Source organism: Salvelinus fontinalis, chromosome 1 (genome assembly GCF_029448725.1).
Source record: "Salvelinus fontinalis isolate EN_2023a chromosome 1, ASM2944872v1, whole genome shotgun sequence".
NCBI classification, from domain to species: Eukaryota; Metazoa; Chordata; class Actinopteri; order Salmoniformes; family Salmonidae; genus Salvelinus; species Salvelinus fontinalis.
The window spans coordinates 55762116-55780555 of NC_074665.1; the positions used below are offsets into that span (position 1 = coordinate 55762116).

At 41.7% G+C, this 18440-nt stretch overlaps 1 protein-coding gene and 1 long non-coding RNA gene across 6 annotated transcripts; one reads left to right on the forward strand and one right to left on the reverse strand.

Annotated features, from left to right (window-relative positions):
* Nucleotides 1-229: 229 nt before the first annotated feature.
* On the reverse strand, nt 230-16680 carry LOC129858150 (monocarboxylate transporter 9-like). 3 transcript variants are annotated; one of them, XM_055927175.1, is made up of 6 exons: nt 16406-16680; nt 14778-15022; nt 4386-4529; nt 3355-3450; nt 2164-3021; nt 230-1877 (listed from the first exon to the last, which is right to left on the reverse strand). In XM_055927175.1, the coding sequence occupies exons 2-6, from the start codon at nt 14980-14982 to the stop codon at nt 1693-1695; spliced, it is 1488 nt and encodes a 495-aa protein (XP_055783150.1). In that variant the 5' UTR covers nt 14983-15022; nt 16406-16680; the 3' UTR covers nt 230-1692. The 3 variants fall into 3 exon arrangements, with proteins under 3 accessions (XP_055783150.1, XP_055783135.1, XP_055783143.1); XM_055927160.1 differs by lacking the exon at nt 16406-16680 and adding an exon at nt 15831-16197; XM_055927168.1 differs by lacking the exon at nt 16406-16680 and adding an exon at nt 15185-15273.
* On the forward strand, nt 9630-12595 carry LOC129858191 (uncharacterized). 3 transcript variants are annotated; one of them, XR_008759989.1, is made up of 9 exons: nt 9630-10052; nt 10514-10646; nt 10864-10968; nt 11074-11124; nt 11528-11589; nt 11701-11755; nt 11829-11908; nt 12010-12049; nt 12325-12595. It is a non-coding gene; the product is annotated as an uncharacterized LOC129858191 (long non-coding RNA). The 3 variants fall into 3 exon arrangements; XR_008759987.1 differs by having other exon boundaries at nt 9636-10052; nt 10779-10985; XR_008759986.1 differs by having other exon boundaries at nt 9642-10052; nt 10779-10968.
* Nucleotides 16681-18440: the final 1760 nt, after the last annotated feature.

Consider the following 18440-nt stretch of genomic DNA (forward strand, 5'->3'; position numbering starts at 1 on the left):
CCAGGCAACCATTCTGTACATGTCGGTCCATCCCTAGGAGAATGTGGCACTGCCAAAGGACTGAATTAGGTCAAACTTTCCAAGGAGTGTCTGGAGTTTACATATGTGCTCACTCTCTAAATAGCACCAAAATGTTCGCCATATGTGCTGAAATCAAGAAGAAAGGTCTTCAATGAATCATATTTTATGTTAGTCAGACAAGCATTAAAAAACATCTAGAATCACAATATTGAATTTCATTTTCATTTATTGGAACTTTTTTGTTGAAAATAACAAAATAGAAAGAGCAAAATATTGCAAACATAAATACTGTAAAACTGACATTAAAAAAAGGAATAAGACAGAGTGGTTCAACATCATATAAAGTGACAGTTCTACTGTTTCTAACCTTTTTGGATCACAGATATTTTGTATTTCATTTCAACCTTGTAAATACTTTTACAAAGAAGCTTGACTAAGAATAAAACAATATCCCAGTAGTCTTAGATTTGAGGAAGAATATAAACTGAAATAGGTTGTGGTTTATTGAACCTTTTTTTTATTTAACTTTTTTTTTTTTAAATGGGATCTTCAAGTGACTAACAAAGCAGGTATCACAATTATTATATTTCTTAAAAACATAAAATCATCATGGCAATAATGAATGACATCTTTACACACACAATGCATATCTGGGACTCGTTCAGTGCATACTGTATACAAAGTTGCTTATAAACATTGACAGAGTTGAAGAAACGTACAAAATATAGTACTAAAAAAAAAACATAGAAAAACATGCACAGATGCCAAAAACACATTAAAACATTATGAATAGGACCCGCCTGGTGAACAAATGCAGGAAAGGGGTCATGCCACAAAGAACCAACAAACTAGTTTAAGGAACTGGACCATATTCCTGTACAGTCTCTGGTATTTGCACAGCATATTATTCAGCAAGTTCTTAGTCCGGTCAAGACAAAGTGAGGTGTTTAGTACCTCCTTAACTCAAACAAAACAAGTTTGGACAGTAAAATACAGTACAATGCCAATGAACTTAAAAAGCAAGACTTGTATTCATCAGGCATAACGTGTTGACAGGCATCCACCATCCTGGTGCTTTGGTAAGATAGGAAAAAAAGTTTGTGCGGCTAGAATTGAAAAGAGTACAATAAAGTGCATTCCCTCGTTTTTTTCCAATCCCTGTATTTTTTCCAGTAAATAACTGGGAAATTCTTTCGAATTTAAATTTTGCATGGTTATACATTTCAATATGCTGAGATATTTGAACAGCCTTTTCAACCAACATCTTCACAGGCCATTGTTGGTTTGTATTTCTCCACAGGGTCACCAGAAGAAAATGGCTTTTCCATTTGACCCAAGTAAAGATCCATAAATGTAAAAAAACTGCATTTATTCTAAATAAACAATCTATTGTATTAATTTGTTTAGAAACAATTTTGTTGAATAGGCCTCTTAAAATGAGGCCGTTATTAAAATGTTCAACATAGGCATCCTTCAAAATTCTGTAGTTTAATGTAATAAGTCTTAAAAACGCAATAAAGATGTATAGAAAAGGCCTACTTCAAAGCTCTTCTCAGGTACACATCTGTGAAATCTGGCACCAGGGATAAAGAAACCTCTTGAAGGGTATAGAGCTTATCAGCAAAAATCGCTGGGAGCACTGGAGAGCAAGGTCGATGTGAAAGTTAGTGTTCAGGCTACAGAGGCAACTTTGTCACAGTTGCTGGTGTACTGAATGTCGGGCTTGTCGATGTCAGCCTTCTTTTTGTCCCAGCAGGGCAGAGCACATAGAAAGAGCGTGACTCCACCCAGGAGCACAGAGCCTCCACTGAAGTAGAAGGCCAGGTCATAGGACTGGGTCCAGTCAAAGAACCACCCTGGAACAGGAAGAAGAGGAGAGAAAAAAAACAACAATTTCAGCAAAATCTCTCGACAATATATGAGTCAGCAAAAGACTAGCTAACGGCCAACATCCTGAGTTCCACATGCTCACTCACACATTAAGATTGCATCAACTGTAAAAAAAAATTGACATATGGAAGAGTGATTCTCTGTAAAAGCATGAATATGAACCTGTACAAGCTCTAACCTAACAACTGTAAATGTGGACCACACACACTCAGCAATGTTTACCAATGGTGTCAGAAGTGCGATCTTTCTTACCAACAACAGGGGGCCCAAGCATGATCCCGAATCCACCGAAGAACATGAGGATCCCATGGGCTTGGGTCAGTTTGTCCAGGCCCACGATCTTGGTAGTGATGTATGACGTTAGGGACCAGTTCCCAGAGAAGAAGCCCACCACAGCTGAGAGGACCTGCAGGCCTACGTAGCTCTTGGAGATGGGGATGAGGAGAAGGGCCGTCCCAGTCCCCAGCAGGGTGAAGGCGTACAGGAACACACTATTGATCCACCTCATGTCTGCTAGCATGCCCAGGGTCAGCTTGCCCACACCGGTAGTGATGGCTACAATAGAGACCAGGGGGATGATTCTGACCTCGTCGATGAGGCCCTCACTCTGGGCCACGTCCTCCATGAAGAGGACCGGAGGGAAGGCTCCTAGGCTGAACAGGAATATAGCTATGCAGAGGGCCATGAAGTTTCTGTCATGCAGGAAGTCAGCCGTGGAGTGCATGTACTTTGAGTAAGCCTGACGCTTCTTCTTGATAATTTTCACAATGGCTAAACCTGCCATGAACCCCCCTTTGTTGTCAGGCGTGGTGATGTCTTTGGCGTCGATGGTGATCAGGTGATCCTTGACCGCCAGGTTTTTCTCGGCAGTTCCCGGTGTGGTCTTGAGGTCGTCAGCAGGCGGTTTCTTGAAGAGCGGCTCCTTTGTGCGCTCCAGAGCAGCCTTCTGTTTGAGGTAGTAGCCAGGCATGTTCAGGGGCCTCATGAAGCCGGCACAGGCCATGAGGTTGAGGGCCAAGGCCCCGATTATCAACAGACAGCCTTCCAGGCCAAAGAGAACAATCAGCTCATTCTGAGCTGTGGCATAGAGGAACCCTCCCACACTTGTACCTAAATGAGAGAAGGGAATGATTTAGTGTTGGCATTCCAAGAATAAGCCCTTAGACATTCATTAATATTAATTAAATAAAAGCCTTGCTTAAATGGGACATCCTTGCCTAAAGCTACCCTCCCTCAAGGGGACAAACACAGAATGCCCCAGAACTGTGATGTGTTACCAGTGTTCTTCTTGTCACCAGTCCACTTCCCTAATCACAAGGCTACAGTGTTTCTAGACTAGAATGTTTACCTTGGCATTCCAAGACTCCCGGCTTCTGAAACATGAAAGAACTGAGCATGGAGACTTGGTGTGAACCCAGTGAGCGAAGAGGGGGGCTGAAGTACCTGTGGTGACTATGCCGAGGGCGAGGCCACGTCTCTTGTCAAAGTACTGACAGGTGATGGTCAATGTGGCAGCATAGACAAGACCGCAGCCAAGACCTGTGGACAACAAAAACAACAGAGGTATTTTCATTAGCACATTTTAGAGGAGCGTGTAGCTACAGTACCTTATTTTTTACCATGTTGAAGAAGACATTTCATGTTCTGAGCAAAGCCTTACACAGTAAACTGTGTACATTAATGTGAAACTGTGGGACTTGTGTAAGACCATCTTAGTCATGTAATAACAAACAGTAAATTCACCATGTTTAAAATCTGTTGTTCTGTGATGAATATGTTACATATTAACCATACAAATAACTTTTGTTTAGTGTAAAATCACCCCAATGGTAATTTGATCCGCAAAGGATGACTGGGCGGAAAAGTGATGAGAGAATACTGAGCCACACATGTGGCGTTTACGGGATGGTCTAAAAATAGACACCTTTCTTCAAATATGCATGGCCTCTCTCAGATATGCATGGCCTCTCTCGTCTATTGGGCTCTTTCCTCCTTAGCATGGCACAGCTGTCACTGGGTGTTAGATAATGAGCTGCGATGGGTACATTCAAACTGTTGGGGGGAGGCATCAGTCACATGGCAATCTGACTCTACCATATTTTTATATCTCTGAATACATCCTACATATATCCTCATCCTACACATACCCTCACAGTGCATGTGTGGTGGAGCATAGACATTAACCTATTTTGAAAAGACATTAACCTATTTTGAATAGACATTAACCTATTCAATTCTTTTGTGTCTTATCTATCATTGACGTGTGCTATTGCTTAACTGTGTAATAGTTTGTATGTAATGATATGTAATGATGATTTGAAAACACAATTCACTTCCAACAAAACCACAGAGTGAACAAGCAACTTCCTATAATTGTTCTCACACTTGCAAGGCTAATCCTATATCTAATAGTGGATCACACAAACCACAGACTTGCTTCAGCAGAACAAGACCATCACGAGCTTCTCACTTACCGACGACAATCCCGTAAGAGAAGATGAGGAACTGGACGTTTGGGGCGAAGGCGCTGAGCATCAGGCCCCCTGCCACCATGACCCCACTGAAGATGCTCACAGGGCGCGCCCCAAAGTTATCCACACAGGCACTGCAGACAGGACCTGGAGGAGAAAATAGGGTAGAGAGGAAGTGCGAATTCAGTGTGTGTGTGTGTGTGTGTGTGGGACAGTTGAGGGTACATTGTTGAATAGACTCAGTGAGTTAGGGAGTAGCAAAAATGAGATGACGACACACAAAAAAGGCGCATGATGGAATTAATATGGTGCATTCAGGATACACGTGGTGTTAGAAAATATGCATTTCCTAAACAATACAAAAGCAGCAAAAAGGAAAGTGATACCGGTCAAGGTGTACCGTACATGTTGGGCTATTTCATGGCAGGAAAACGTGATGTATCAACTTTAACCATGTGACATGGTCCCCTTTTCTGCCCTGATATTATTTTGACCTTATCGCTCCCTAGTACAGTGTTCGTCTCAGTTCCAAAGTCTCTATCATAGGCATTTGTTGGCTAGTCTTGTGACCCTATTCGTTCTCCTCATGTTTACAACGAGGTCCCCTTAAGCCTGAAAGCGGCACTGGCTAGTTATTAGACACCTGAGCAGAGGTAAAGGGTCAGGGAAAAGGACAGCCTGGGATGCTCGTTCGTCGTCATCCTCATATCATATCGAATTTAAAAGCACACCGAGTTACAGAAATATATCTTACAGTGCCTTCAGAAAGTATTACTTTCCTTACTTTTTCCACATTTTGTTGTTTTACAAAGTAGGATTAAAATATATTTGTAATTTCTTTGTCAACAATCTACACAAAATACTCAAATGTCAAAGTGGAAGATAGGTATTTTTTTTTTTTTAAACAAAAAATAACTAATATCTCGATTAGATAAGAGTCAATACATGTTAGAATCACGTTTGGCAGCGATTACAGCTGTGACTTTCTGGGTAAGTCTCTAATAGCTTTGCACACCTGGATTTTACAATACTTGCATTATTCTTTTTTAATTGTTCAAGCTCTGTCAAGTTCGTTGTTGATCATTGGTAGATTTAAGAAAAAGTATTGCCATAGATTTTCAAGCCGATTTAAGTCAAAACTGTAACTAGGCCACTCAGGAACATTCAATATCATCTTGGTAAGCAACTCCCGTGTATATTTGGCCTTGTGTTTTAGGTTATTGTCCTGCTGAAAGGTAAATTTGTCTCCCAGTGTCTGGTGGAAAGCAAACTGAACCAGGTTTTCATCTAGGAGTTTGCCTGTGCTTAGCTCTATTCCATTTATTTTTATCATAAAAAAAAACTCCAGAGTCCTTGCCGATGACAAGCATACCCATAGCATGATGCTGCCCCCACCATGCTTGAACATATGAAGAGTGGTACTCAGTGATGTGTTGTGTTGGATTTGCCCCAAACATAACTCCGTATTCAGAACATAAAGTTAATATTTTTGCCGTTTTTTATTTATTTGTTCTATCTCTCAATTTCGTGATATCCAGTTGGTAGTTACAGTCTTGTCCCATTGCTGCAACTCCTGTACGGACTCGGGAGCCAAACATTCTCCGAAACACGACCCTGCCAAGCCGAAGTGTTTGACACACTGCTCGCTTAACTTAGAAGCCAGTCGCACCAATGTGTCGGAGGAAACACCGTCCAACTGGGGAGTGTCAGCATGCATGCGCCCGGCCCGCCACAGGAGTCGCTAGAACGCAATGGGACAAGGACATCCTGGCCGGCTAAACCCTCCCCTAACACAGACGGCGCAGGGCCAATTGTGCGCCGCCTCATGGGTCTCCTGGTCGCGGCCGGCTGCGACACAGCACGAGATCGAACCCGGATCTGCCTTAGACCACTGCGCCACTCCGGAGGCCATTTGCAGTTTTACTTTAGTGCCTTATTGCAAACAGGATGTATGTTTTGGAATATTTTTATTCTGTACAGCTTCCTTCTTTTCACTGTCAAAGACTCAATCATGGACACTCTTACTGACATTTGTGGCTGCTTCGAGTGATGTATTGTTGTCTCTATCTTGTTGCCTTTGTGCTGTTGTCTGTGCCCAATAATGTTTGTACCATGTTTCGTGCTGCTACCATGTTGTGCTGCTTCCATGTTGTGTTGCTACCATGTTGTGTTGTCATGTGTTACTGCTATACTATATTGTTGTCTTAGGTCTCTCTTTATGTACTGTAGTGTTGTGGTGTCTCTTGTCGTGATGTGTGTTTGGTCCTATTTTTTTTAAATGACTTGCCTAGTTAAAGGTTAAATAAAATAAATAAAATAAAAATCCAAAATGTAATTAATAACTTCAGCATGCTCAAAGGGATATTCAATGTCTGCTTTTTTAAATTGTTACCAATCTACCAATAGGTTCCCTTCTTTGTAATGCATTTGAAAATATCCCTGGTTTTTGTGGTTGAATTGATGTTTGAAATTCACTGCTCAACTGAGAGACCTTACAGATAATTGTCAGTGTGGGGTACAGAGATGAGCTAGTCATTCAAATATCATGTTAAACACTATTTTGCATACAGAGTGAATCCATGCAACTTATTATGTGAGTTGTTAAGCACATTTGTATTCCTTAACTTATTTAGGCTTGCTATAACAAAAGGGGTTGAATACTTATTGACTCAAGACATTTCAGATTTTCATTTTAATAAATTTGTAGAAATGTCAAAAAACATCATTCCACTTTGGCATTATGGGGTATTGTGAGTAGGCCAGTGAGGAAAAACATTACATGTAATTCATTTTAAATTCAGGCTGTAACACAACAAAATGTATAAAAAGTCAAGAGGTGTGAATTGTTTCTGAAGGCACTGTATATCCTGATTGATGGCACAAGGGAAATATAGGTCTGGTAAGGACAAATTGGATCCTTCAGTGGACATAAGCAAGGGCTTGAGTAAAGTTTTGGGAGACGGTACGGGCCCAGATTATCCCCTCAGTTGAAACGTGTGCCCCCGCGGTTTTAGTTTTATGGCCTTATATAAAAAATAGCAATAAAGTTCAAATGATTGAGTGACAGGTTGCTGAAAAATCTGTATATCCGCTGAGCTGTGTCAGCACAATGGACAGAGTGCGCCGCGGTGTGTGTAGGGGGGCTATGGAAAGCCAGTGGGGTGGTTAGGTATGACTCCTTTGGTTTTCCATAAAAAGCGGGGGGAAACGGCTAAGTGAATAACGTGATACGCCCCCGCCAGTAATATTTTATTTTGTTTTATACGGGCGGGGTCAAGTTTACCATTGAAGCTGCGTTACCAAACTCTGCCTCACCACTACAGAGTTTAGTTAGCCGTAAATGTAACGTTAGTGTTATTATCCTTGGCCTATTAGCTAGCTCGAACCAGCTAATCTACCACTGCCACGATGGATAAACCCAAACAAACAAAGCTAAATGAGAAGAGGACACCTTGGCTACTGTGTCAGTGGTTGTTAAAGGTTGTGACAGCATTGTGAAATTCCTCTCTGACATGGAACGGACGCGTTCGTACAACACAGAGGTAAGACATAGAGGCTACAGGGCAGCTCCAAGCAGTTACGACAACGTTATGTAAGTACACATCTCCAGCAATAGTGGTGGACAGTATGGAAAGCCAGCAGGACTGAGGATAAGAGACTGGGTGTAAAAGACTGTTCTTGGATGCTGTCAGTGGTGAAATGTACGAACGATTCAACGAACGCAACATCCAACTGGTGGCGGCCCTGTGTCCCCTTGACCCAGAGAGCCATGACTTTCTAGATGTGAAAAAGGTGAAACCACTGCTGGATTTAAGTAAAAGAGATTTGGTGGAAGCTGACTTTAGTGTCGCTCGCCAGTTTTTGCCGACTGAAATCGCCCGCTCCGTCTCCAAAGAGGAAAAATGGACCCTGCTTGATATACTGCAACGACTCTCTGCGTCTCTCTATTCCGACCGTGTTTACTGCACTGACACATGGATTGACTTTTGGGGCGTCCACAGCTATACGAGAACTCATTTTCCTCTTTGAAGAAGCATGCATTGTAGCATTGTAACAGTACAACTTTAAACCGTCCCCTCGCCCCGGCCGGGCGCGAACAATGGACCCTCTGCACACATCAACAACAGTCACCCACGAAGCGTCGTTACCCATCGCTCCACAAAAGCCACGGCCCTTGCAGAGCAAGGGACAACACTACTTCTAGGTTTCAGAGCAAGTGACGTAACTGATTGAAACGCTATTAGCGCGTACCCACTAACTAGCTAGCCATTTCACATCCGTTACACTATACCAGAGGAAAGCTCAAATAATCCACTTGGCATTTGAAGTCGATCGATCGTACAAGAAGATTTCGGGGAGAATGGAATGATCGATTATTCAGGAAGTTCCACAGAGCATCAAGGAGGCTGCTACTCTTCTGAATAGGTAAGAAACAATCTAGCTGATTGCTTTTCATCAAAATATTGGTGGTATAGCCAGTCGTGTCATTTCAGCAAAAACCTAGGGTATAGAATGGCAAAATGACTTCCTTAGCCAGCCTAGGTTAACAACCTTGCTTTTGAGTGTAGGGCGCAGTCCATAGTGCTGATACAGCGCAGTCCATGGTGCTGATAGAGCGCAGTCCATGGTGCTGATAGAGCGCAGTCCATGGTGCTGATAGAGCGCAGTCCATGGTGCTGATAGAGCGCAGCGGAGATTTCGCGCCAACCTGTCACTTCTTGGTCAAAAGCCCTCAATGGTCTCGACATTTGAACTTTTAGGTTTGTTGTGGTATAGCGTGATATAAGCAGAATTCAATATAATTCCACTGCAATAACCCAAATGACGACCCTGGGTATTGCTACATGTCGGTATGTTTCATCATATAAATATATACATCCTATTATGGTTTTCTTGGCAGCCTATTGGTTTTCGTGGTTGTAAATATAACTATGTATTGGAATTTGATCCACAGAAGTGTATTGTGCCATATCACAACGTGTTGCTTAACTCATGAGCACCATGGTTTTCCATGTTTGAAGCGGGGCCTATAGGCTTATTTGTTTGGCAAGATAGCTGTGCATGACTGCATCTCACTGTAGGCTGTTTTGGTTGTTTGGATCTCAATTCACCTTTTGCTTACTACGTTTGTTTACTGTTAATGTAACTAGCCTAAACATAAATGGTGTCATGCCTTTATCGATCTAATATTTTGTTTACTAGACCTACGTGCTAGTACCGCTGTTATGTTATGCTTTCGTTCGCAGTTGTGCCAGTATTCTAAGCCTAACTAATCAGTAGTTTTGTTTGCATGCATGAATAACTAGGCTACTACTTTCAGCATTTAGTTTGCACTATTTTGGTTAGACCGCTGTGTACACGGCAGCATTCACATAGGCTGTTTGGAATAGGTGAATTACCCTATCTTGTAGCTCATTTACATGACGAAATAGCCTTGCTTTAGTTTGTAGGACGCTGTCCATTGTGCTGATACAATGCAGCAGAGATGAGAAGTCCCTGACTGCAGTGTGCAGTTCCGGACCGGGCTCAATGTGGGCGGAGTCAGACGCGTTAAACCCGAACCCTTCCCATCTCCTTCAAGGTCACCGAAGTTGAGGTTCAAGTCGAAGGCATCAACGAAAGCGAGTCTTAATCGAACCTAACCTACATGGATAAAAGTAAACCATGGAAGTAAGTGAGACTGTCTTTATGCATCATTTACTTTGCAATATTCACGCTATACTAGTGCAGTTGTATATTTTTAAATAACCAACTGCCGCACCGATGATAGCATAGCGTTAATTAGCACGTGAGCTAGCTAATTAGCAATATTACCCTTTTGCACGTGAGCTAGCTAATTGCTTACAATGGGACAAATTTGCCTACTTAAGCAGTAAGCCTAGGTTTACACGTACAGTTATGTAATCGATTTGATCGTTGGTTTTCTGTGTTCAATGTATGCCTTGTTGTGTTTGGCTGGCTGGCGCTAAATGTGTATCGTTGATGCCGACGGGCATTCCCTAAATTACACATAGCGAGTCTACAGAGCCTACACATAGTATATACAATAATTAAATGCCTATTGCTTATTTTATACCTTTCTAATAATCATTCATTTTATGTCTATGCTTATTTTCTTTGATGTACGTTAGTGTGTTATTGGAGGGTGAGAGTCCCAAAATTAAAAAATGCAGCAGCAGTCAACTTCATCACTGCCCCTAATGCACATATAAGGCTGAACAATATGGTCAACAACCACAAAGGTCATGCTTCAGTGAGACAGAGGTACTCTTTCTTTCTTTCTTTATTGTATATATTTGAAATTAACGTTTTTTGATTTGCCCTATTTTATTCCCCAGTTACATCAGTGAATTTAATTGTATGACTTGTTACTTTACTGTTATTCCTCTCTTTCAGAGTTTACACTCATAAAGTGTGGCTTCAGTTGTAGAAATGTGACACACTTTCATTATTGCTACTGTACGGCAACAATAATCAACAGAACACAGTTTCTGAAGCACCTGACATACCATCAGCGTCCAGAGGCCCTTAAACAGTCCCCAGAGGCCCCTCAAGATCTTGTCCCCTGGAACTTGGAGGACTTTTGGTGTGGATGATGATCATGTTAGATATTTCTTTAAAATTATTACACTGAACTGTACCAATTGATTGTCATTCCTTTATTGAAAATTGTACCTTGTTCACACCACAGGGCCTACCAAAGCAAGGTTTCTCAAACAACTGTGGGGTGTTTGTTTTGATGGTAAGATTCTGGCTATTCAGTATATTAGTCCTATTTTCTGTTATAAACGTATGAAACGTTATTATTTCTGTGCTTGCAGCATGCAAAGCACACTTGTTATTGCTCATACGTTTTCTTGTTTATTATTCTTGATACTTTTTGGGACCTATTTCCTACAATTTTGTACACTACATACACAATTCATACATCAAACTCCTGCAGAGCTGGACGCTGATGTGACATGCTCTGACTTCTTGGGGGGGGGGGGGTCTTCTACATCCTGAAATATATTCCTGGGGGGGGGGGGGGGTATTATGAACTTATTGTTATCATAACTATCAAACTGAACAACCTACTCTTAACTTACAGTACACTAGTAGATATCAGATTTTTTGGGATGCCCATCCAATTTTATTTCTCAAAGGAAAACATGCAGCAAATTCGGCGCTGGTGGTGCCTAGTTCTCCTGCAGAACTTTCCAATGCCGTAAGTCTTGAACATTATAAAAACGTTTTGCATCCTTAAAATCACTTGTTTCACTATAGCCAGGCTGACCTGAATATATTTTCATATTGAATGTGTCATTCACTCACTAAGGTCTGAGGAGAGGTTGAAAGAACAAAAAAGGCGGCCAAAACAAAGCGCACTACAGGTAGGTATCATATGATGAGTGGTATAGTCTTAAACCAATGTTTAAAGACTTAAACCCCCCTCCAATATTTCAGGATGATGTTGAAGGCGAGCCCCCCCCCCCCCCCCAAGAAATCACAGCATGTTACATCAGCATCCAACTCTGCAGGACCAGGTACTGTATAGGCTATTAGCTAAAGTAAGGTGCATTCTTGTACACACATCCCTAGAGGTTCCCTTACATTACTTAATGACCACAATCTGTTATCTTTCTAGACGATACTGAAAACAAAATGCACTGGGAGCTGTGAACTGGGTACGTATTCTACTGTGTGTGATGCTGAAGGCTTGATGCATGGCAAGATATAATAGTTGTGATGACTTGTTGAGTAGTTATAGATATCACAGAATACCCCTTTAGTAATAGTGGTTTTTGTTTGCATGAAAGTGGGGTGTCATTTGTCTTGATCACCCAATGAGGCACTATTAATATTGATTCTTCAAGGAAGCAGATGTTCTTCTAAGGGACACCCTAGAGGCAGCAAGGTGGCGCGAACGCTAAACATTTAAAGGCACTGTTTCCTTCCCTAGTGTAATTGGGATGGACGGGGAAGACCGCTTAAAGAACTACAGTTGTATGATGGCTTGGATGAAGAGGAAAATATTCTCCTTAAGGAACCATTCATGTTCCAGTTATGAGATGTTCTATGTGGAGGCAGTTGACAACAAGAATATTACTGTCTTTGCCTCTTGAGCAGGAGTGAAGCCATTTTTTGAGGAGTGGTCAAATCTTGTTTTTGTCTGCTGTGTTAATTGTTTCAATTGCTAATTGTGTTGTTTAGTAAAGATGATGTAGAAGTCACCCGAGTCTCTGATCTCTTTACTGGACCTGGTATAACTTAATGTACAAAGCACATTCAGCTTGTCAGTATGTCTATATGGTATAGTCTGTCTCCATTCTCAGGAGGAAAGTAAATAGCATTATAAATCAGGATAGGTAGTAACTGTGTGTATAATAACATTTATCAACAATTTTAACAGTACATGACATAAGTCTGTTCACTGCAACAATATCAGTGGCTTGTCTCATAGCATGAAGCAAAAAGTGTTACAACATGTTCTGGTACCACTTTGAATAATATGTCTTACGATCTTCAAAAATGAAATGCATTTGTATTCAACGTGTGCCTTGCACAAACGTGTTTGTATTCAGTGTGTGACTGTCAAACCTCAGATGGACAACAACAAAAAAATGGGTGGGGTAAAACATGGGCGGAGTCAAATGTTTAACTCAGCCCAGAACTGCACACTGCAGTCAGGGGTACTTGGCAGAGATAGGTTGACACGAAATCTGTAGCCTGTCACTTCAAAAGCACTCAATCAATGGTCTGAGTCTCGGCATTCAAACTTTGTTTGTGGTATAGCTCGATACAGGCAGAATTCAATATAAAAATGTTTTGCCCTCTCACCGATTTCAACTGCCCCCTTAGGCCCGACGCCAGGATAAAGTGACTGAGTCGGTATCACCTCACTAACCCGTAATCTACTGCCAACTCATTAAAGACTGCTATGATTTCCTAGCATTGTGCCAAGTCAAATGCAGCCCAATCCATTTCGTTTCCAAAGCTATACACCACTGTTTGTATAGGTCCTCGTGTGTCTGATGCACAGTGAATTGACTACTTGTTTTAGTACAGTGAATCAGTCAATCTCTGGATAGAGGAGACAGATGGTGATGAAAACCTGAGTCTTAAATGTGACCGCCCTTGTTATGCATGTCACTTGTTGTGTGTGGAGAAATATCAAATTACCGATCAGACAACTGACAACCCAAGGGTGTGTGTAAAGAATAGAAAATCACGTCTTGTTGAACCCCGTCACCACCTTTCTGTTTCACCACCAGTTAAAACAGCCCACGGTGTAAGGCTGCGTAGCCCAGCTGCCAAGTCCCACAAGTGTACTGGGAGTAATCTGTCTAGTCATGACATTTCACTGACCTCTGGAAAGGCGACAAAGTGAAGGGAGGCTTAGCCTGGTGGTAAATGTAAACCAAGACTGTGATCTCTGATCTATGAATACAGCTTGCAGACATGCAGTGACCTGAGTCCTGTGTCCCCTGGTCATTCCACATGAATGAAACTGTTCAAAGCTTTATTATCCTTCCTATTATCGTTTTCTCTTTCCCACACACACCCTCTGTATGGTCACAGCTATGTAAGGGCTCCTTCTGCAGGTATGACAGGGCTGACTGTGGGGCGGCAGGTAGCCTAGCGCTCAAGAGCATTGGGCCAGTAAACGATAGGTCGCTGGTTCGAATCTCCGTGTCGGTGAGGTGAAAAATGTGACTGTGCCCTTAGTCCCTAATTGCGCCTGTAAGTCGCTCTGGATAAGAGCGTCTGCTAAATGATATAAATGTAAATTACTTATCAACCAATAACCTCAACTGAGTGTTAAGAGCACCAAAGTGCCACCAATAGTGCACAGTTTTCGTCATCTACCTAGGACAAGTCAGCACTGCACTTTCACAACTGTTGATATGTACCAGGTAAAATACTTATTTTCCCATCTTATGTGCCACTCTGCCCCCCAAACAAGATAACTTGGTTAGATAAAAACAGGTCTGTTACTTTATCCATAATGCCATGTAACTGTATGTGTTTATGGAGACATTGGACCATTATTTTGTCTGGTTCTGTATCAGTGTCATCATTAATTATACAACAGCAACAGGTGCATACCAGGTGAGACTCTAAAGGAGACAATGTAGCTGCAACTGTAAAGTGCATAGAGAAAGTAAATTCAGGTGTAACCACTGACATGCTGTTAAGCTTATCAATTCATAGCCATGCCAAGTAAATCAATATGGAATTCTTAAACAGATGTTCAGATACTGAGTTGAATAAATGTATGTTAAAAAATCTACATTTTATAATATACAGAATTCTGCAGTTAAGCACAGTGAGCTCTGTCTTTGGATGAGAGCATTAGCCTATACCTATACAGTATCTAAATAAATAAACAAAAGGTGTTTGGAGAATACTCACTGGCTATGAGTCCCACTCCAGAGACCAAGGAGCCGACCCATGCAGTCATGCCTTTCCCCTCCTGGAAGGCGTGGAGCCACTCTGGGTACAGGACGCCCACCGACTGGGGGGAGCCGTAGGCCAGGAACTGGGCCATGAAGCAGGCCACAATGATCACCCATCCCCAACCTCCATCCAGCGCTTTCTTTGAGGTATGAGGACTCATGCTGTCTGCTTGGATCTTACAACTTCAACAGGGAGGGTTCCTGGGGAAAATAGAAAAATTACAAAAAGTTTTAAAAACAAACGCAATAGACAAGCAATTGACCAAATGCATGAGAATACAGACTAAATAAATCACATGCAAGTTTGGAAACAGGAATCATGATCAAGGAAGAGATGTCATAAGTTGAGTTCTAAAGTAGTACCGTAGATAAATTCCAAATGCACACTCATGTCTTGATGTTGATGCTGCTCTTGCCTGGTCTACCAGGCAGGTCACCTGTTTTACTGTACTTCCTAAACAGAGTGCAACCTTCCCATCCTGCGCTGCCAGTTTTGTGCCCTCGCAGACCACACCTTGAAGGAGGGCAGTTTGGTGTCTGGACTGCCTACTTTAACCTGCCTTTTGTCTATTTCCCCTAAACTCTGGCACGAAACACTGAACTTTTAGAGGCGCACCCTGTTTCCTGTGCTGAAGGAAACATTTTTTTATCTTTCATGAATAATTTGTGCCAGAGAGCAAATTGAGCTGTCGGTGCAGTACTGCGGCATCCTATCTCTCCTAGTTTATAAAAACAAGGAGCTCGACAAAAGTTGCGGATCTATCAATTTCCAACAAACATCATTATATGGAGGAACACCGTGCCAACTACACATAGCTACCTATTTTCTTTATTAAACAATGTTTTTTGCTTGCATTTACGAGATATTTGTTGGCACTTAATCACCCATTACATAGCCTACACAATATATTACGCTGTATTTAGCCATAGCCCTATGATGTTATAATGTTGTGCTATATATAGTAGCCGATTATTATTTAATTAACACAAGGAAATACATGCGACTTACCTCAACTTAAAAAATAACAGGCACAAGCGCAACAACATGCAACTGCAGGATACGTGCGCGTTTGCCTACAGGGAGTTGCCATGAAGGATGGTTGGTATCCCGATAATAACTGTATACAATCGAAAAAAATACATACGACAACACACGCGGATGCCGAGCACCCGCTAGGCTATATCTGAAGTCCGGTGAGCCAGACCTGGGTCCCCCAGCAGCATTAGCTACGAGCACAGTATTCGTTTTATAGCCTATAGCTTTGTTGCTGGAGACCAAACCGGTTCAAAGCTGTTTTTGCTGGTCCGGATTTGTGTGCTACCAACGTTGAGGAAACCCTGCTTCCTCATCATCATGTGCGACTGTGTGGAGCTAGAGAGCGTACACTACACACTGCCACAGAGTAAACGCAACTGAATACGGATATGTTTTCTTCTATTTGATAATAGGCCCATCAATTCAATAATGATAGGCTACATTGTATACATCGTGATAATAGTGGACATAGGTGGGGTGGGGGACATGTTCTTCAACTGCATGCATAGGCTATCAATTATAAAAGTTAACATTTGCAATTAGCCTACCTGTGATGATCAGAAAGCGCTTCAAATAATTTCAAGTCAAAGCAGATTGAATGTTTCTTCACAAATAGTGGAAAATCACCTTTGAGTTTGTAAAAAGTTTTTGTTATCGCAATGAATAATAGCTGTTTCTTTTCTCTTTACAGTGAATACAAGTTTTATATATACACTTTAATCTACACATAATAGACCTACTCTAAACGACAAGTAAATGGGTCCTCCGGAGTTAGCGCAGAAGGAAGTTATTTTGCCGGTGATGCTTGAGTGTGAAGTCTGAGCAATATTTACCAGATAACATTGTTAATATTGCGTCTGGTCCAGTCAGAACTGGTTACTTGTTGGCAAGTAGCCTAACATCAATTTGCACAGAGCGCGTTAATGCTGGTAGCTGATGGTGATCAAGCCTGGGCTCATAGACTTGACGTATCATAGTGAACGTATATCCGGTACACTCAAATGAACATGATCGGTTACATTTGATTACAGCGACTGCAATTATAAGGCCTCATGTTAATGTTACTACTTAGCTTCGGCTGTTGGAAGTCCTGACGAACCATGTCCAGATAAAGCGTGATAAAGATAAAGCGTCCAACTTTTTTCAAATTTGCAAGATATTGTACATTTTTCCCAAAATCTTAACGTATTGCATATTTTGAAAATTCGCAACATATCATACATTTAGCAAATTCTTAACATATTGTATGTTTAGCAAATTCTTAACATATAATTCGAAATGTACGAAATTAGTGATGAACGTCCACAAATTAATACATACCATACAAAATGTAACATATCATACTAAATTCAGTGTCCCGGATTTACGTACAGAATAATACGAAATGCTCTGAGGCCAGGTTGGATGGGGATGTACTTTGAGATGAACTGCAGCTCACACATTCTATCCTGAACAGAAATATAAACGCAACATGTAAAGTGTTGGTCCCATGTTTCATGAGCTGAAATAAAAGATCCCAGAAATGTTCCACATGCATAAAAAGTCTATTTCTCCCCACAAAAAATGGCACACAATTGTTTACATCTCTGTTAGTGAGCATTTCTCCTTTGCCAAGATAATCCATCCACCTGACAGGTGTGGCATATCAAGAAGCTGATTAAACAGCATTATCACTATACAGGTGCACCTTGTGTTCAAATCAAATCGTCTTTGTTATATGCGCGGAATACAACAGGTGTAGACCTTAGTATAATGCTTACTTACTTACAAGCCCTTAACAACGCAGTTGAAAAAATATAAATGAGAACGTGTTCTCAGTAAATTTACCTGGTAACATTATTTATTTATCCATTATTTTACCAGGTAAGTTTACTGAGAACACGTTCTCATTTACAGCAACGACTTGGGGAATAGTTACAGGGGAGAGGAGGGGGATGAATGAGCCAATTGTAAGCTAGTACAGTAAAATAACTATAGCGAGGCTATATACAGGGGGTACCGGTACAGAGTCAATGTGAGGGGGCACTGGTTAGTTGAGGTAATATGTACATGTAGGTAGAGTTATTAAAGTGACTATGCATAAGTAATAAGAGAGGAGCAGGGGGGCAATGCAAATAGTCTGGGTAGCCAATTGATTAGATGTTCAGGAGTCTTATGGCTTGGGGGAAGAAGCTGTTTAGAAGCCTCTTGGACCTAGACTTGACGCTCCGGTACTGCTTGCCGTGCGGTAGCAGAGAGAACAGTCTATGACTAGGGTGGCTGGAGTTTTTGACCATTTTTAGGGCCTTCCGCTGACACTGCCTGGTGTAGAGGTCCTGGATGGCCCCAGTAATGTACTGGGCCGTACGCACTACCCTCTGTAGTGCCTTGCGGTCGGAGGCTAAGCAGTTGCCATCGTCATTGTAACCCTAGGCTACATCATATTGCCATAGGCCTACAATAGGTTACATAGGCCTACTCAGCCTGGTCTCATAGACTAGAGCAAATGCTTTCCAACTCTGTTCCTGGAGAGCTACCGTCCTGAAGGTTTTTACTCCAACCCTAACTAACATAAGTTTAGCAAATCCGCCACAAATTGTACGA